Source organism: Diabrotica virgifera, chromosome 6, assembly GCF_917563875.1.
Source record: "Diabrotica virgifera virgifera chromosome 6, PGI_DIABVI_V3a".
Classification (NCBI taxonomy): Eukaryota; Metazoa; Arthropoda; class Insecta; order Coleoptera; family Chrysomelidae; genus Diabrotica; species Diabrotica virgifera.
Window position 1 is genome coordinate 249,905,114 of NC_065448.1, and position 17,997 is coordinate 249,923,110.

A 17,997-nucleotide genomic window follows, 5' to 3' on the forward strand; every position below is an offset into this window, starting at 1 on the left:
TTCTCATTTAATGTTTAATCCCTTAAGTCCTATAAATACACTGTATATAATATTTATATTGTCTCTTTATATATAATTTATAATAAAAATTCCTAATGATCACAGGATCAAATCGATTAAAAATTATTACACCATTAAAAACATTTACACTGCATCACCTGACACAGTCTCCAAAATATTCATAACCATTTTTATCCTTCCGTTACTGTGGCTGAAAAATAAAAACAAACATGATTAAGTAGAGATTCATTTCAACTTAGCCTAAACAAAAAAGTAAAGCGTTAAAAATAAAAGTATTAGACCTTGGGCCCACACAAAAAATTATTACCTCCCTCATGGGACTTCTTTTATTCAGTCATTCATGACGAGTCGAATATGTTTTCTATTTCGGAAAATTTTCGGGGGGGGGGGGGGGGGTTGAAAATTTAGAGGTTCCTAAACTTTGGTGCGTTCGAAAACTGGAGTACGGCACGCACCGTAAGAGTAATAAAATTTATACCCTCAGAGCTGATTTTTGCAGGATTGTTGGATAAAAATACTTATTGATAATTTGGTAATATTGTCCGACAAATTTTTAAGGGTACTCCAGTTGTCGAATGCAACAAAGTTAGGGACCTCTATATTTACAAAACGCCCCCCTCCCGAAAATTTTCCGAAATAGAAAAGTTATCCGACACGACATGAATAATTGAATAAAAAAGTATCATCAGAGAGGTAAGTCAGACACCAAAAGCTGTACGAAATCCTAAGAAGCAAAAAACATCGACAGTCGCGACATTAACATCATATCCAGGTTATACTGGGGACAAACAGCAAAAATCAAGGTTGATAATGAGTTAACCGAAGAAACTGAAATTCGTCGAGGTGTGCGTCAGGGTTGTGTGCTTTCTCCACTACTATTCAATATACAGGGTGAGGCAGATAACTGGCCTATTAGAAATATCTCGAGAACTAAAGGCAACAGAATCATGAAAATTGGAATACAGGGGTTTTGAAGGATGATCTATTAAATGAAAATATTTCCATCTCTTTGCAACTTCCGGTTATACCGGAAGTTGATTATAACTTAGTTTTTTTAAATGGGACACCCTGTATATTTTTACATTTTTGGATTCTCCTCAATATCTTCTTTCTTAAAATATGAGATTTTGTAATACTATACAGGGTATTTTAAAAGATAATTACATTTTTTTATTAATTTCGTAGCAATCTCCACACCCTGTAGAATTGTAGTAGTTTGACAACTAAAACTCTACTTACGTTCAAATGATTTTTAATATAGTCTACTATTGTTAAGAATCATTAGTATAACTAAATTTTTAATTTTAGTATACAGGGTTGGTCGAAACTCGGAATGAGTATTTTCTGAGTTTTCTTGAATGGAACACCCTGTATTTTAGTATTGTAATGAAATGATATTTTATGGTACTTTTTTATTTCTTAAGCATTCCCTATACCTAACTGCTTTAATTTGTTCTTAATTGTTAGTCTCACCAACAATCTTAATTACGTAGGTATTTTGATAGCTAAACCATTATTGGTAATTTTAAGGATCAGTCTGGATTAATATGTATTTATTTCTGAAAAATTATTTGTAATTGATTATTTTCACGGCCAACCTAATAAAATTTTACATATTTTTTGTTGCAATTAATGTTTAGCTTTAATCACCAATAACTCACAAATTAAAGCAGTTAGGTATAGGGAATACTTATAAAATAAAAAAGTACTATGAAATACCATTTCATTACAATACTAAAATACAGGGTGTTCTATTTAAGAAAACTCAGAAAATATTCATTCCGAGTTTCGACCAACCCTGTATACTAAAATTTCAAAATAAGCTATACTAATGATTCTTAACAATAATAGACTATATTAGAAATCACTTGAACTTAAGCAGAGTTTTTAATGTCAAACTATTACAATTCTACAGGGTGTGAATGTTGCTACGAAATTAATAAAAAAACGTAAATATCTTTTAAAATACCCTGTATAGTATTACAAAATCTCATATTTTAAGAAAGAAGATATTGAGGAGAATCCAAAAATGTAAAAATATACAGGGTGTCCCATTTAAAAAAACCAAGTTATATGCAACTTCCGGTATAACCGGAAGTTGCAAAGAGATGAAAATATTTTCATTTAATAGATCATTGCTCAAAACCCCTTTATTCAAATTTTCATGATTCTGTTACCTTTAGTTCTCGAGATATTTCTAATAGGCCAATTATCTGCCTCACCCTATATATAGCGAAACAATATATCAGGAAGCGCTCCTAGAGCAAAACATTGGTATGGACATTAACGGAGAGTTAATTAACAATATACGATACGCTGATGACACGCTAATAGTAACAGATAACCTAGCAAATTTACAGTATTTGATGGAAAACATAAACACTCATACAAATAAGTATGGTCTAAAACTGAACATCAAAAAGACTAAATTCATGATTGTTACAAAGAAGCTATACACCAATATGAATTTAACCATAAATAATCAGCCAGTTGAAAGAGTTACGTTCTACAAATATTTAGGGGTTTGTTTCACTGATACTAATGACCAGACAAGAGAAATCAAGAGGCGAATTGAGATAGCGAGACAATCGTTTGTCAAAATGAAAAAGTTCCTATGCAGCCGGGACATAAATATAAACTTAAGAACGAGAATGTTAAGGTGCTATGTTTTCTCCGTTCTGCTGTACGACATGGAAGCTTGGACTCTGAAAAAGATAAACATCAAAAACATTGAGGCATTCGAGATGTGGTGTTACAGAAGAACGTGGAAAATACCATGGACAGAAAGAGTAACAAATCAAGATGTTTGGCTGAAGATGGGGAAGGAATGCGAAGTCATAAAAACCATACAAACGAAAAAACTGGAGTATCTAGGCCACATAATAAGAGGAGAAAAGTACTCACTGCTTAGACTCATAATCCAAGGAAAAATCTCGGGAAAGAGAAATGTGGGACGTAGGAGGATTTCCTGGTTGCGAAATTTAAGGGAGTGGTATGGGTGCAGTTCAATACAGTTGTTCAGAGCTGCAGCCAACAAAGTTAAGATTGCTGTGATGGTAGCCAACCTCCGATAGGAGACGGTACTGCAAGAAGAAGAAGGGAGGTAAGTAATAAAGTTTTTTTAAGTGTGGGCTCAAGTCCTATACATATATTTAAAATAAAGCTATCTTAGAGTCTACAGTACAGATAAAGTGATAAAGGATTTAAAACATTGAAGTTCTGATTTTAATCTGTTTAACTCTTCGAAAAACATTTAGAATAGTTCAACGTTTTATTTTTTTATACTGAATACTAACAACAATAAACAAAATTGATCTAAGTATTCTCCTTCTCATATGCATCTTTCAGTGCGTCACAGTTTTTCGATTTCTTTCTAACGCATTAAGTTGGAAGTGACAGAAAAAAGGTACGTCCGTGATTAAAATCATTTATAACATTTATTGTATTGTTGATAGATGGCGCTATAATCGAACAAAAAATTATTTATGTATTATTATCTATACGACTATAATCTGTACATACATACATACATAATCGATTGCCTCTTTTACCATTAGGTGTCGAGGATGATTCTCTACATTATTAAAATCATATATTACATCATTACTGGCACACTGAAAGACTGAGAAGAACTTTAAATTATAGTCGTATATATATGTAATAGGAAAATAATCAGTAAATCGGTAAAACTAAATCTTTTTTTTTTCGATTATAGCGCCATCTATCAACAACTGGAATAACTGTTATACATGTGTATGTATCACGAACGTGCCTTTTTTCGGTCACTTGCGTCACACTGAAAAAAGCCTCTGTGAAGAACCATAGTAATAGATTTAGGGAAAAATCTATGCCTGTCCGGTCCCCGTTAATAATAAACTGCACAGTATACTAATAAATTAGGCATCTACAACTCCAATAGATATCTTTGCCAAACATCCTACAAGTTCAAGCAAATTAGACAGCCTCTAATCCTTCAAAACAAATCTTCAGGAATACAATTCTATTTTTAATTTACAGCTAGTAACAAATACACATACACCTTGTAGTGCGTCTAAAGTCTTATCACCAAGTATTTTATGAATCATAAATTATTAAATTTCTGAATAACTGATATATGGTATTGTACATATACCTACATGTGCAGTTTTATGATGTTTTGGTCACCCAATCATTAAAAATATCGCCGTTTTAAATTATTTTAAATGAGATCATATGGCAAGTTAAACCTACATGATTTGAGAGTTTTAAAGATTCTATCGTGCCGTTTTAAAATGACGATAGTTCTATTTTCAATGAAAACAGTGGCAATAAATGTATGAATTACCCCCAATACAGGTATGTATTCAACATGTCAAGATAGCAAAGAAATCGCTAACCAGTTCAACAGTTACTTTGTTTCAGGTATCAACAATATTGTTGGAGCTTTGGATTTGAGGCAAACCTGGTGTAATAAAAATAGTAACTTATACCTACCAATAAATAAATTTAAATTAGTATCTTTAAACGAATTATGTATGTATGTTAATAAATTAGACAGTAAATGCTCAGTTCATGATATATTAAACGCTAAAATTCTCAAAGACATTTTTGAAACAATTGGGCATATTATACTAAATTTAATCAATACTTGTCTGTCTACTGGTAAAATTCCGAATCAACTTAAAGTTAGTACAATTGTACCAATTCAAAAAATCAATAATACAGTGAAAGCTGAAGAATTCAGACCCATCAATACACTACCCCCAATTGAAAAATTGATTGAGCTTGTTGTGTATGATCAAATTATTGAACATGTTAAAACAAATGCTATTTTGATAAGTAATCAATCTGGTTTCAGAAAGCAACACTCTTGTGATTCGGCACTTCAATTGACAATTAGTAAATTTAAAACTGAATTGGATCAAAACAAATATGTAGTATCTGTATTCTTAGACCATAAGAGGGCGTTTGAGACCATAGACCGTAATATTTTACTGGCAAAATTGTGGCAGTATGGCATTAGGCGTGGAGTTTTTGACTGGCTGAATAATTATCTATCAAATCGCAAGCAGAAGGTTAAATTCAAGAATTGTATGTCAGATGAACTTAACAATGATCTAGGTGTACCTCAGGGCAGTGTCCTGGGGCCATTACTTTTTATTCTCTACTTGAATGATATAGATCTGTTTGTGGATTGTGAGTTTGTCAATCTTTTTGCTGACGATACGTTAATAGCTTGTAGTGATGTGTGCTTGGAAAATGCAGTGGCAAAAATGAATTCAATTCTAGAGGCTGTTTATAATTATTTAACATTAAACAAGTTAAAATTAAATGTATCAAAGACAAAAGCTCTAATTGTAACCAGTAGATATAAGTATAACAAAATCAATATAAATAGCATTAATTTATCCATAAATGGTGAAAAGATTGAAATAACAACAACTATTAAATACTTAGGATTTCAACTTGATAACACTCTTTCATTGGAAGATCATTTTGTTTATATACACAAAAAAATCAGCAAGAAATTATTCTTTTTTACAAGAATAGCAAAAAATTTATCTTTAGAAACTAGACTTACTGTATATAATTCAATAATCCAACCACATTTTGATTATTGTGCATCAGTCTTATATTTGTTCAACCTAAATAAAATGGGGCAACTTCAAAAATTACAAAATCGTGGCATGCGTATAATATTAAGAATGGGTCGATGGACACCAATAAATTTAATGCTGAATACATTGAACTGGTTTTCGGTATATCAAAGGTTTCAATATTTTGCATTGATTCTTGTTTATAAAATTAAAAACAATATAGCTCCCGATTATTTTCAGCAATTTATTAATTTTCCTAATACACACATACACGATACTCGAAATAAAAATAACATATACTTTTCTAAAATGAATTATAGCAGCTCAATGAATTCATTAATATTTAGAGGTTTCAGAGAATTTAATGAATTGCCTAATGAATTAAAAGACTGTAGGACCGTTAAAAGTTTTAAAGATAAATTAAAGGTTTTCCTTAAAAATTTAAAGTAGTATGTATTTGAATTGTCGGTGAACGTGCACAATATTTTTGTTTATTTTTATTGACTTTTATTGGTTGGGGAACTTGTTAATTTGATTATAATTCGTTATTAATTTTGATTATAATTTGTTATTATTTTTTAATTTATTATTACATTTATTATTTTTTTTATTGAATTTTTTTATTGTGAATCATTGTATTGTATTTTAATTCGTTTTATATGTAAAAAAATGTATTTAAGTTAAATTTGTATATTAGGTTACCTATTTTGAAATAAAGATATCTATCTATCTATCTATCAATAATTTGATAATGTTCACTTTTTATAGACAATGCTGCACGAACAGATCGATTCACTTTTCTATTGTATTATTACATTCCGATTTCAGATACTTGTTAAACATGTGAAACCATCGACATTTTTCTTAATTAAGAATATAATATCGCATGGTAGACGTCCTGCACATCATTTGAAAGTACTTGTGCCACTGTTTCTTATTTGTCATTTAACAAAAATGAGGTATATTTTATATGGTTCTCAAAGATGTTAATAAATGAATTAATTTTTGATGTTATACTTCTTTAGGAGCGTTAGGAGTAAATTTATATGTGCGCGAATTCATCAAAAGTCTTGGTCCTGGGCGCAGCACAAACGTTATACGTGCTCTGATTGGTTAATTACAATGACCTTTCGACAATTGTTCAATATGTTGATTATTTTATTAATACGTCAATGGTTATGGGTAAACAAATGTTGTGCATATTAGTTTTTATTGTAGTGAGAACACATACAAAAGCAAGTTTGTAATTGTAGTGACTTTTTACATAGTTTTCAAAAGCAACAGTTACGTAATTGTAAATGTTTCAGTATTGTAATAAAAAATTACATAGGTAGGTACTTACCTATTTGGAAAATAGAAAATGTACCTACCTAGTACGTAATGCTTTGATTTACATAATTTGATTAAAAAACAAAAATTTCTACCAATCATCATCTAATATATTGTTTTCTTACTCTATGTTTTGTTGTATTTTAATATTTTAATTCCTATCCTATCCAGTTGGCCTATCTTCCCACATGAGGGATATGTGTAAGTGGGTAAATGAGTAGAGGCTTCGATTACAAATCTAAGCACCCTAATATGCGCGGGTTCGATCCCCAATGCAAGTTTTTATTTTTTTTTATACATTTTATGATTGTAAGTATATTTGTTATACAATTTTTTTTTTCAGAAAATGGGTATTTACAGTAGGAAAAATGAAAAATACCCATGAACGTTCACATCAATCACTTATTTTGTATTTGCTATCTTTTTCTATAACAAACGTTTGTTATTTATAGAAAAACAGCAAATACTAAATAAGTGATTGATGTGATCGTTCAAGGCTATTCTTTCATTTTTCCGACTGTAGTTAAAATTTTTGCCAACAATTATTGTTCAGAAATCATTTCTTTGTTGCATTTTTCAATGTGCCTATTTGTATTTTGTGTGTGTTTTATTCTTTTATTTTTTTAATTTTTGGTACTGTTTTAATAAACATTTTTGGAAAGTAGTAAGTATTAAAATTAGTTTAATATTTAAATAAAATATAAATAAACTGTTTAAAGTAAATTAATTTCGTTGAAATCATATAATAGAAGTATAACTTCTTACGTGCGTACAAAGTACACACACATTCTTTTTTTTTTTTTTCGTAATGTGAGAAACTAGTAAATTAACTTGTTGAGCGCTTTCCACGACAACTGGAAACTATTAAATTCTTTGGTGTAGTCACTCTTTTAAAACAACGTGACAGCCAAACTGGAGCCTCGTCCAAAATGTTTATGATTACGTCACTAAAACAATAAAAACAATGTACGGGTTCCAAGTTTTATGTTTCAGAAAATAATTGGGAGTGAGTAAGACTGCTGACGCGCACTGTATAACAAGTGCATAGTGTAGTTCGAAAGAAATACAGTACACACTTTCCACGTAACAAAGTTTGAACAAACATCTACGTAATTGTGATGGTCATTGTTATGGAATGAAAAATGACGTACATACCTAAAGTAACGTGCGTGAAAATGCACAAGCTGTGAGGCAAGCAATGGTTTATCGTGGGCGAGGTTTTTGTTGCATATAGAATTGTACTTCCTTCGATAAAGAACTAGAAGAACTCCACCTAGACATCTATCCATAACCACAAAATAGTTAGCAAACACCAAAGAATAAAATAAAAAAGAGTGTTATTTACTTATTTACAACATTGTAAAATAACAGCTCTGGGACAAAGCATTGTAGATCTATTTAGATAGACTAAGTTTTTATTTACGGTTTGATTTTTAAATGCAATATAGGAATATCAAAACCTAAATAAAAATGTATATAAATCTTAGGTAGGTATGTCAGTTTGCTCTATCGCATTCTAGTCTATTTTTAATTATTTATAAAATTGGCGACTACTTTATGAAAAACCATGTTCAATAATAAAACAAAACATAAAAACACAACACTGTTTTTTAATGTCCGCAGAAAACCAGCATTGGCCGAAACGAACCATGGCCTCCAAGGTTGCCAGACATTACCCTTATGGATTTAACGGAATTATGGAACTTCTATTGAATATAACGTCAACGCAAATTAATTTTAAAGTGCAAGTGAACCATGTGGTTATGATTCTTTATAATTATTAAACATAGAGCTATGAAAGATGTGAATCTTTTTTTTATTTTCGTATTTTAAACTTTCTCTAGAAAATGCGGTTGAAAATGGAGGTAAATACAAAAAAAACAATATCTATGCGTAGGAAGGGAAGAAACAGAAAGTCTGACCTGAAATAGGAGACAATTGCAAGATGCGAAGAATATGTATATCGGGGAATAAAACTGACGAGTATAGGACGAAACAAAGAAAATATTGAAGAAAGGATAGTAACTGGAAGAGAGGAGATAGGAGCAATGAATTCGGTACTATGGCAAAAAATATAAGAACAAAAAATAGAAATCGAATTTACAACACAATATTAAAACCAGTATTAACCTGAGGAGTTGAAGTCTGATAAACACAGAAGTACAATGCAAAAATTATTACCCACTAAGATGGATTTTTGGTGAAGGTTAGCAAGAAGATCTAGACTAGAACACATAAGAAACGACGACATTAGACAACAAATGGGAATGGAAACAACAATCATAGATGACATCGAAAGATAACAGATAGTATGGTATGGGCACCTAAGACGAATGGAGTATCGAAGAATCCCAAAAAAATGTAAGAATGGACCCTATAGAAAAACGAAAACGAGGAGGACCAGCAACCACATGGATAAAAGGCATCTCCAAGGCGAAGTCGGAAAAAAATTTAAGAGAAGAAGACTGCCACAATACAAAGGAGTGGAGATTAGAAACGGAAATTCAAATACTTACAAAAAAAACTGCAGTCGCTTGTACATAACAAATGAAGTGAATTCAATTTTCAATTAAAATCTCAATTTTTCTTAATATGAATTTCAGCTTGACATATATCTAAAAGAACCAATGCTTCATAGAAAAGTTCTCATGCTTAAAAATAAAAACCATTTTAAAACTATCACAAAACTAGATGTGACATATTTATGTTTATGATTTGTGATAAACATGCAAAAATTCCTAAAGGTGATAAACATTTATTTTAATTGTCTTTTGATCGATTTAAAAGACTTGTTTGTATTGCTATCATCATTATTATTTATATATTTATTTATTTATTTATTTACTGAAGTATACATCCACCAGGTATAAACCCATAAAGGTGTACATAAGAAAACTACATACATTGACTGAACAGTTGATGACAAAATATAAAATAAAATAAAGAATAACCAAAAATGTTTCTGTTGTTAATACACATACACAAGAATAATAAAACAAAGACCTTAATAAAGAAAAATAACATGACATCAATTCGATAAGCTATTGCGTATTTCGCGTTTAAAGATGTTAAAACTAAGAAAAAAAAATGTCAACAGATCTTAAGTTATTTACACTTTTGCATATACTTTTTATCGGACAATAGAAATTATGTCGCGAATTAGGCACCGAAATATGAAAAGTTACACCTGAACGTGACACAGCTCGTGGTACATTAAAGTCTATAAGACTAAGCAAAACATCGCTATTAATTAGGCAATTGACAATTTTGAAGATGAATATTAGGCCGTTTATTTCACGCTGCTTACGCAGGGAATGGAATCCAAACTCAGAAAGGAGTAAATTATAGCTGTAGCCTCTAACCGGATATCTGTTATATTTTTTGAGGTAACAATATCTTAAGAATCTTTTTCGAACAGATTCAAGATTAGAGACAAGTTCTGCATGATTAGGTTTCCATACCACGCTGCAGTAATTAAGTTTACTACCAACTAGTCCAAAATATAAACTACGCAAAGCTTCAACAGGCGTTACATCTCTGCAGCTTCTAATAATATATCCTAAAGATTTGGTTGCTTTAGAGACCACGGTATTAATATGAGTTGAGAATGTTAATTTACTGTTAAATATAACACCAAGATCTTTAAACTCTGAGGTAGAAAACAGTAAAATGTTGTTGACCTTATAATCGAAATGTATGTTATTGATCTTTCGGGTATAGGACCTTACTTTACATTTCTTTATATTTAAGGATAGTTGATTATTGAAACACCATTCATTAATGGCAGAGATATCCTGTTGAAGTTTAACGCAGTCGGAAATATGGTTAATTTTGCGAAATATTTTCATATCGTCCATACAACAGTGTTTCAGAGTCTACGATGGAGCAGATATCATAAACAAAAAGGAGATTTAATAAGGGACCCAGATTTGATCCCTGAGGTACTCCAGACGTCGCAACAAAACGAAAAGATCGAAAGCCTTGATATTCTACGAACAAACTCCTATCAGTTAAATATGATTTCAGTAATATTTGAAAGTTATTGGAAATTCCAAACTGATCTAATTTTGTTAGCAATTTATTGTGTGAGACTCGGTCAAATGCTTTACTGAAATCAGTGTATATGACGTCCACCTGTTGTCTTGAATCTAAAGCTGACGAAACATATTATGTAAATATACAAAGATTTGTTGCCGTACTCCGAGCCTTCACAAAACCATGTTAACTGCTGGTAATCAAACGACGCACATGAGCATACAAGTAATCTGTCAAGATAATTTCGAACAATTTAGAGAATGCTGATATAAGAGCGATAGGTCGATAGTTAGATATATCAGAGTGCATTATGATCTAAGCTGCTAGAAAGACAATCTAAATTAAGACTGTACATGTCAATTATTCGCCTAGTTGTTACATATATGGAAGTGAGACATGGACTATACATCAGCGGAAAATAAATGAGCTGCTGGTATTTGAAAGGAAGGCCCTCAGAATGATAGTTGGCCCTCAAAGAAATGCATTGACAAGAGAGTGAAGAATGAGCCGCAATGCTGAATTGGTGATTCTGTATGGTACTGAAAACATCGTCAGACATAAATATAAAAGCTAACCGAATAAGATGGGCAGGTCATGTGGTAAGACCAGAGGAGGACAGAGTGTTAAAGACAGTGTTCTTATAGGGACCAGGCGGTAGAATATCAGTAGGCCGTCCCAGAGAAATATGGAAGGATGATGTTGAAGCGAATTTATCTAGGTTTTAAATAAAGTAAAAACATTATCTGTGTTTTTCTGTCCTACTCTTGCAGCTTGCTCTAACGAGACCACTTTTATATTGGAAGTATAAACATGAAGTGTTATTACCACACCGAAGAAAAGAATTTATTTGCTAAAAGTTCATTTAACATTCGGATCTAGCACCCATATTGCAAAAGAGTGCCTTCAAAACAACAAAAAAATTGATAACGAAAAGTATACATATCTCTACTGTGGTTTGTGAGGTAATAAATATTGCTAATCTCTACGTGAAACCACAAATTGAAATTTTGAAACCATAAATTTTTACAATTTGTGGTTTCACTTAAAGATTATCAATCTTGATTAACGAAAAAATTAAAAAATAAAGTATATTATTACATATTAAACTATATAGTTTGAACTGAGCATAACACCATACGAATTCATAAATACTCATAATTGTATGGTGCATTTCCACTGTTGTACATTCTGCATGTATCGAACTTTACTTTCTACACGTGTTTCGAAGTTTCACCTATCGTCAAGGGGATTTTTGAAAACTTGAATTAAACTGAAATGTTGTTTATCGATATGGTCGTTATAGATAAACAGCGTAATTATACTTGTAGCGACATCTATTTGAAGCACCAAGAAGTCAGCAGACTTATTACCAATTCAAATTTCACCATTTTCTATACGTGTTTCGAAGTTTCACCTCTCGTCAAGGAGACTTGTGAGGACTCGAATTGAATTAACACGACTTTGCTGATGACACTGCCATGTTGGCTGTATATGTGGGTAAATTTCAAAAAGACGCAACAAGAAAACTGCAAATATCTCTTAACAAACTTAACAACGAACTAAATATTATCAAATTGTATACGATACTGTCGGTGCTGTATGAAAAAATCACAATAGTTACAATGCTTTATACTGCGTTTTAAATTCAGATCAAAAGACAATAAAAAATTATTCACAAACAAATCCATGCAAATACCCAAAACATTGTTGCTTACTGTTATCCTTAAGAGTCATTATTTTTTCTCCTCTGTGCAACAAATTTAGTAAATATAGTATTAATAAGAGTAGAAAGTCATTCTCTAATATTGTGTTTCCATTCTTCAATAATATACATATATGGTTGGTAGAGTATAAATCCTTATGCACGTCATCCGCGTCATAGCAAGTGACTTCACATGATACCAACACAAAATATTTAAGTCGTAGGTCTGTTCTTTTTTAGAATCTTTTAGGAAAGTGCACTGGAATTACAGCCACTACTCATATTTCATTATATACGTGTAGAAATAATATTTGAAGATTTCTATTACTGTTAACTTAAAGAAGTATTTCAAGACAAGAATAACTTGTTTCATTTAATTTGTATAAGTGAATTATACAGCGTTTTTATGAAGCACACTTGTTCGGATCACACTTTAACTGCGATCGAACGAAGGTGACATTTTGGCATATGTTAGTAACACTTATTTGACAGTTGTGTTGACACTTCAGATTTGTTTTTATTATAATTTACCATATTGGACATTTTATATATTATTTTATAGTTTATTGTTTTTATTTATTTACACTGAATATTAATGTGTTATGTTGTATCCACTTCTGCAATAATTATAGCCCAGGGCGGATCTGTTTTGAGATGGACGTTGAGAGGTGACTCAAATTTTTTTACAGAAATTGCTTGAAAATAACTCAAATAATAATATTTGAGTTATCCTCCCACTCAAAATGGTCCGGAACATTGTTTAAATAATCAAAACATCAAAATATGAAGAAAAATTTCGATTTTTTTATTGGTTTTTTGATTATAAATTTAAAACTATTGATTTCTGAGAAAAATTGTACTGACATAAAAGTTGCACAATTAAAATTCCTACAATACAGAATTGGCTCGAAATTTAAAAAATAGTCACCCTTGTGGCAAAATAGCAATAATTGCGAAAAAAAAACCATACAAAAACAAGTATTCGCATTTTACGTTTTTCAACCATTTACGTTACACTTAGGACCTTCATATTTTACCCAGAAAAACTTTATGATATAGTAAAACAACACTGTAAATTTCATTAAGATCGGTTTAATAGATTTTGCAAAATAAATTTTGCAATCCAGCTTTCGCAAAAAAAATTCATTTTTTTAAAATGTTGCAGGACTGAAAATAAAGCAGATAGTAAGTTGAATTTTTTTTGCTTATAGAAGTGTACTGTACCTATCATTTGCAATTTTCAAAATTAAAATCGATTAATTACCACGGCGTCAGGAAATTTTTTAAATAAACATTAATTTTTGGTGCTACGCGCAGGACAGCGGTGTTCGATTCACACAAGCTGATTTCCACCAAAATTTCTTCTAATCTTTATCTAATATATTATTTTGTTACTCTATATTTTGTTGTATTTTAATATTTTAATTCCACAAAAATCAAACTAATTTTATTATTGTTTGTGAAATATTGTTTAAACAATTGCATATGTTTAAAAATAATAAACTTCTATTCTCTAAGTTAAAATATATTAACAAAGAAAGTTTTTGCTAAAAAGAGTGTTATTTCAAAAGATAGAGTATGTGTTTTTATTTTGCAATAAACAAATTTATTTATTTATATGGAAATGTAATAAAAATTAAAATGTATCAATCATTATCAAAGGTCATTGGAATGCCCAATCAGAGCAACCTATCCGCTGTCCTGCGCGTAGCACCAATAATTAATGTTTATTTAAAAAAATTCCTGACGCCGTGAGAGATAATCGATTTTAATTTTGTAAATTGCAAATGAAAGTTACAGTACACTTCTATAGGCAAAAAAAATTTCAATTTGGTATCTGCTTTATTTTAAGTCCTGTAACATTTTGAAAAAATGAATTTTTTTTGCGACAGCTGGATTGCAAAATTTATTTTGCAAAATCTATTGAACCGATATTAATGAAATTTACAGTGTTGTTTTACTGTATCATAGAGTTTTTCTGGGCAAAATATGAAGGTCCTAAGTGTAGCGTAAATGGTTGAAAAACGTAAAATGCGAATACTTGTTTTTGTATGTTTTTTTCGATATTATTGATATTTTGCAACAAGGGTGACTATTTTTTAAATTTTTAACCAATTCTATATTGTAGGAAATTTAATTATGCAACTTTTATGTCAGTACAACTTTTCTCGAAAATGAATACTTTTAAAGTTATAATCAAAAAACCAAGACAAAAATCGAATTCTTCCTTCATTTTTTGACATTTTAATTATTTAAACAATGTTCCGGACCTTTTTGAGAGGGAGGATAACTCAAATATTATTATTTGAGTTATTTTCAAGCAGTTTCTGACAAAAAAATTTGAGTCACCTCTCAACGTCCAAATGTACTAATATTTTTACAGATGCGCCCTGGTCTATTATATTATTCTGCAATATGATATATTCGATTTAAAATGAATTCAGGATTTTTTTTGTAATTTGGCAACAATGTCAACTTAGATTTCTGACGTAGAGAATGACGTGCAACGTTATTTATACTGTACCAACCATACATAAAACCCACCGTATATAAATAAATCTTTTCATAATTACAAACATATCATAAATAATTATAAAAAGGTTTTGTCTAGATGTAAATAAACTTATTTCTTACTTTAGACGCTTTTAACTATTTTGAAGAAGTCAGTAACAAAAAATTAATGTTTGCAGTTAATTTCTTTTACAGAAAATATATAAAACATTATTTTTTTGTAAAATAAAAGTCATGCAATGGAGAGAGGCAGAATAATTGTTTTTCAGTCCAAGCGAAGCACATCTATCAATTTAGCTTGTATTGTTTCAGAAGTATACAATAAAAATGAGACTTTAATCAATAATTCAACTTTTTAAGACAGGTACAAAATGTACCATTATTAAAGTAAACAATAATTTTAAACAGTTCGAAGGTTTTTCTCCAGAGAAATAAAACCTCTAATGAGGCCAAGTTTCTGATTACACCTTTGCGGTTTCTATTACTTGCAAACCAAGCGAATGCTGAATAAAAGAAGACTAGGGGGATCTAAAGCTCTCACTCCCTGCCTCAGGAATTGGTCCTGATACTCAGTTAGGAGTAAAACCAATACAAAAGAATTAATTTCAAGACGTTTTGTATTAGTCAATAGACGTTTTGTATTAGTGTTGCTCCTGACTGAGTATTGGGACCAAGTTTTTGTTGGAATTTTGCCACTATGAATAAGTAGGAAGTGAGGTGCAAATTTTGACCTCCCCGTGTCTTCTTTTATTCAGCATTCGCTTGGTTTGCAAGTAATAGAAACCACGAAGGCATCCACATCCAGTTATTTTGTTGTGATTCGGTATTTGGAGGCTTGATTTGTTTCAGTTTGTTCAGAGATAGTCATATACAGGGTGTCTCCGAAAATAGTGCGTTCCTTAAAGGTATAGGTAGAAGGCACAATGTAGAGCAAAAAGTCTTATAACATTTTTTTCTAAATTGAACCGTTTGACCAACAAACGAAAATACATTTTGATATTTCAGGCAACAAAGCGCAACTCAAAATCTAAAGATTAAAAAAGTAGGTTTGTAGGTCAATTGCATCTGGTAGGTAAAATAATGTAAATATCAACCAAACCCATATCCATTATTTTGCAGGTACGTACCTACGATGTCAACAACCCCAAAAATCACACCTCAAAGTAAATAAACAAGGGGTTTGTAACGGTCACGTTACGAAATTAGCTCTTTAATTATTATTATAATTATTTTTCCTCGGTCTCCATTTAAATTCTCTAATTTCTCGTATAGGACTACTGGGGTGACGTCATACCTCGGTGATGGAACGTACTCCACCTATCGAGAATGATTTCGTTTTCTGAGAGAGTTTGACGTTTACCTTGGCGGAGAAGCGCCTCTCGTTCTTTACTTGACTGTTGGCTGTTGTGTCGAATAGAGGTACCATATAGAATGGCGGATGATTTCATCCAACTTATTTTATAACATCAAGCAATTTAAAGTAAAGTAAAAAGTTACCACCAAGGATTGTCTGGAGTGAAGAGACATGTGGGTGACAACTCCTGTTGGAGTCTAAATAGGAATCATTCGGTGAGATCTACTTTTTCATAATAATTTTTTTATGTATAGCCTTGGTTTTTGTTATGGAACATTAGATATACTTGGTTCATTTTTAAACTTTCTTAGTCAATCTATTAAGGGAAGGATGTAGATTATTTCGATCTTTATATTATCTTTATATCGATCTTTTATATTAATGTGGTTTTTGGTTTTACATAACCAAACATTTTTGAAGTCCTCAAATTAATATTGAAAATAATTACCATTTCTCTGTAGGTTTTAAATTATTCAACATCCAATATTTTATAAATTCAATATATTTTTACAGATATTTCCTCAAATAAATCATTTCAATGTCATTTGTCCATGTATTCACACTCAAAACAGTTCAAGGTTACCTGAGATTGGTTTTTGTTCCAGTTTTAATGGTCGGTTTTTCTATACTGTTGCTTCTAAAAAGTTCCTCAATTATTTCTTCTTCCCTTTACTTTTTGCTCATGTTTAAAATGAGAAATAAAACTGGGAATGTTTTTTAGCCATTTGGGAGAAACCCTACCATGAAGTCATAGACCTTATTTGACCACCTAGAGAAACCACTACAGCCACAGTCAAGTCATCATGGGAATACGTCTTTTTGGGAACAAGCTATGGGAGCGTTCCAGCTCAATTTTCGTCTTGGCACCTGGGCCTACAGGAGTCATGGGGGCGCACCATCCTGGTGCATCATTTTCTAGGATGTAACCGCAACCTCGTTTGGGAACATTTAGTGAGGTGTTTTAGTAACTATTGGTTTTTTTTATATTTCAGACTATCTGTTAAATACACTATGTTTTTTTTCCAGATTTAGGTTACCTCTGGTTTTTTTTTGACATATTTGTATATTAGATTATTTGGTTCCCAAACTTTGTATTTACGGTAACTTCTTGTGCACAGGAATAAGCCTAGAGAAAATTAGGTTTTTAATACTTTATTATTGCTTTGATATTGGTTTATGTAATTCGGGTAAATTTATTTTTTAATATTACTAGCTTGTTTCCCAAATATTTTACTGTTATTCGCTTTATTCCATTTGTTCGGTTAATTTAGGTCATCGTCGGTATTTATCTCAACTTCATTTCTACTTTAGTCAATTGTATATTTAACTTTATTAATTCATTTAGTATTTTCCCTTAGTTAGGCTCATGCCTATTTACATATATTTATTTATATTACTTTTAATATTCATCGGTTTTCCTTTAGTTGTACGTAGCAGGCGTACTATAACCATTTGGTAGAAGACTTATG

The 17,997-nt window shown here is 30.9% G+C and overlaps 1 protein-coding gene across 8 annotated transcripts in view; it reads right to left on the bottom strand.

The window, feature by feature from the left end:
* LOC126886824 (protein transport protein Sec16B) overlaps positions 1-17,997 on the bottom strand; it is a 114,759-nt gene continuing 96,762 nt past the window's right edge. For 6 of the 8 annotated variants that reach the window (XM_050653891.1, XM_050653892.1, XM_050653897.1 and 3 more), the window contains 2 exons: positions 8,082-8,207; positions 1-211 (listed from right to left, as the gene is read on the bottom strand). In XM_050653891.1, coding sequence (XP_050509848.1) covers positions 8,130-8,207 — 78 coding nt within the window. In that variant the 3' untranslated portion in view covers positions 1-211; positions 8,082-8,129. Of the gene's footprint in view, positions 212-8,081; positions 8,208-12,676; positions 12,709-17,997 lie in introns of all 8 variants that reach the window. The other 2 variants (XM_050653895.1, XM_050653896.1) reach the window with 2 other exon arrangements.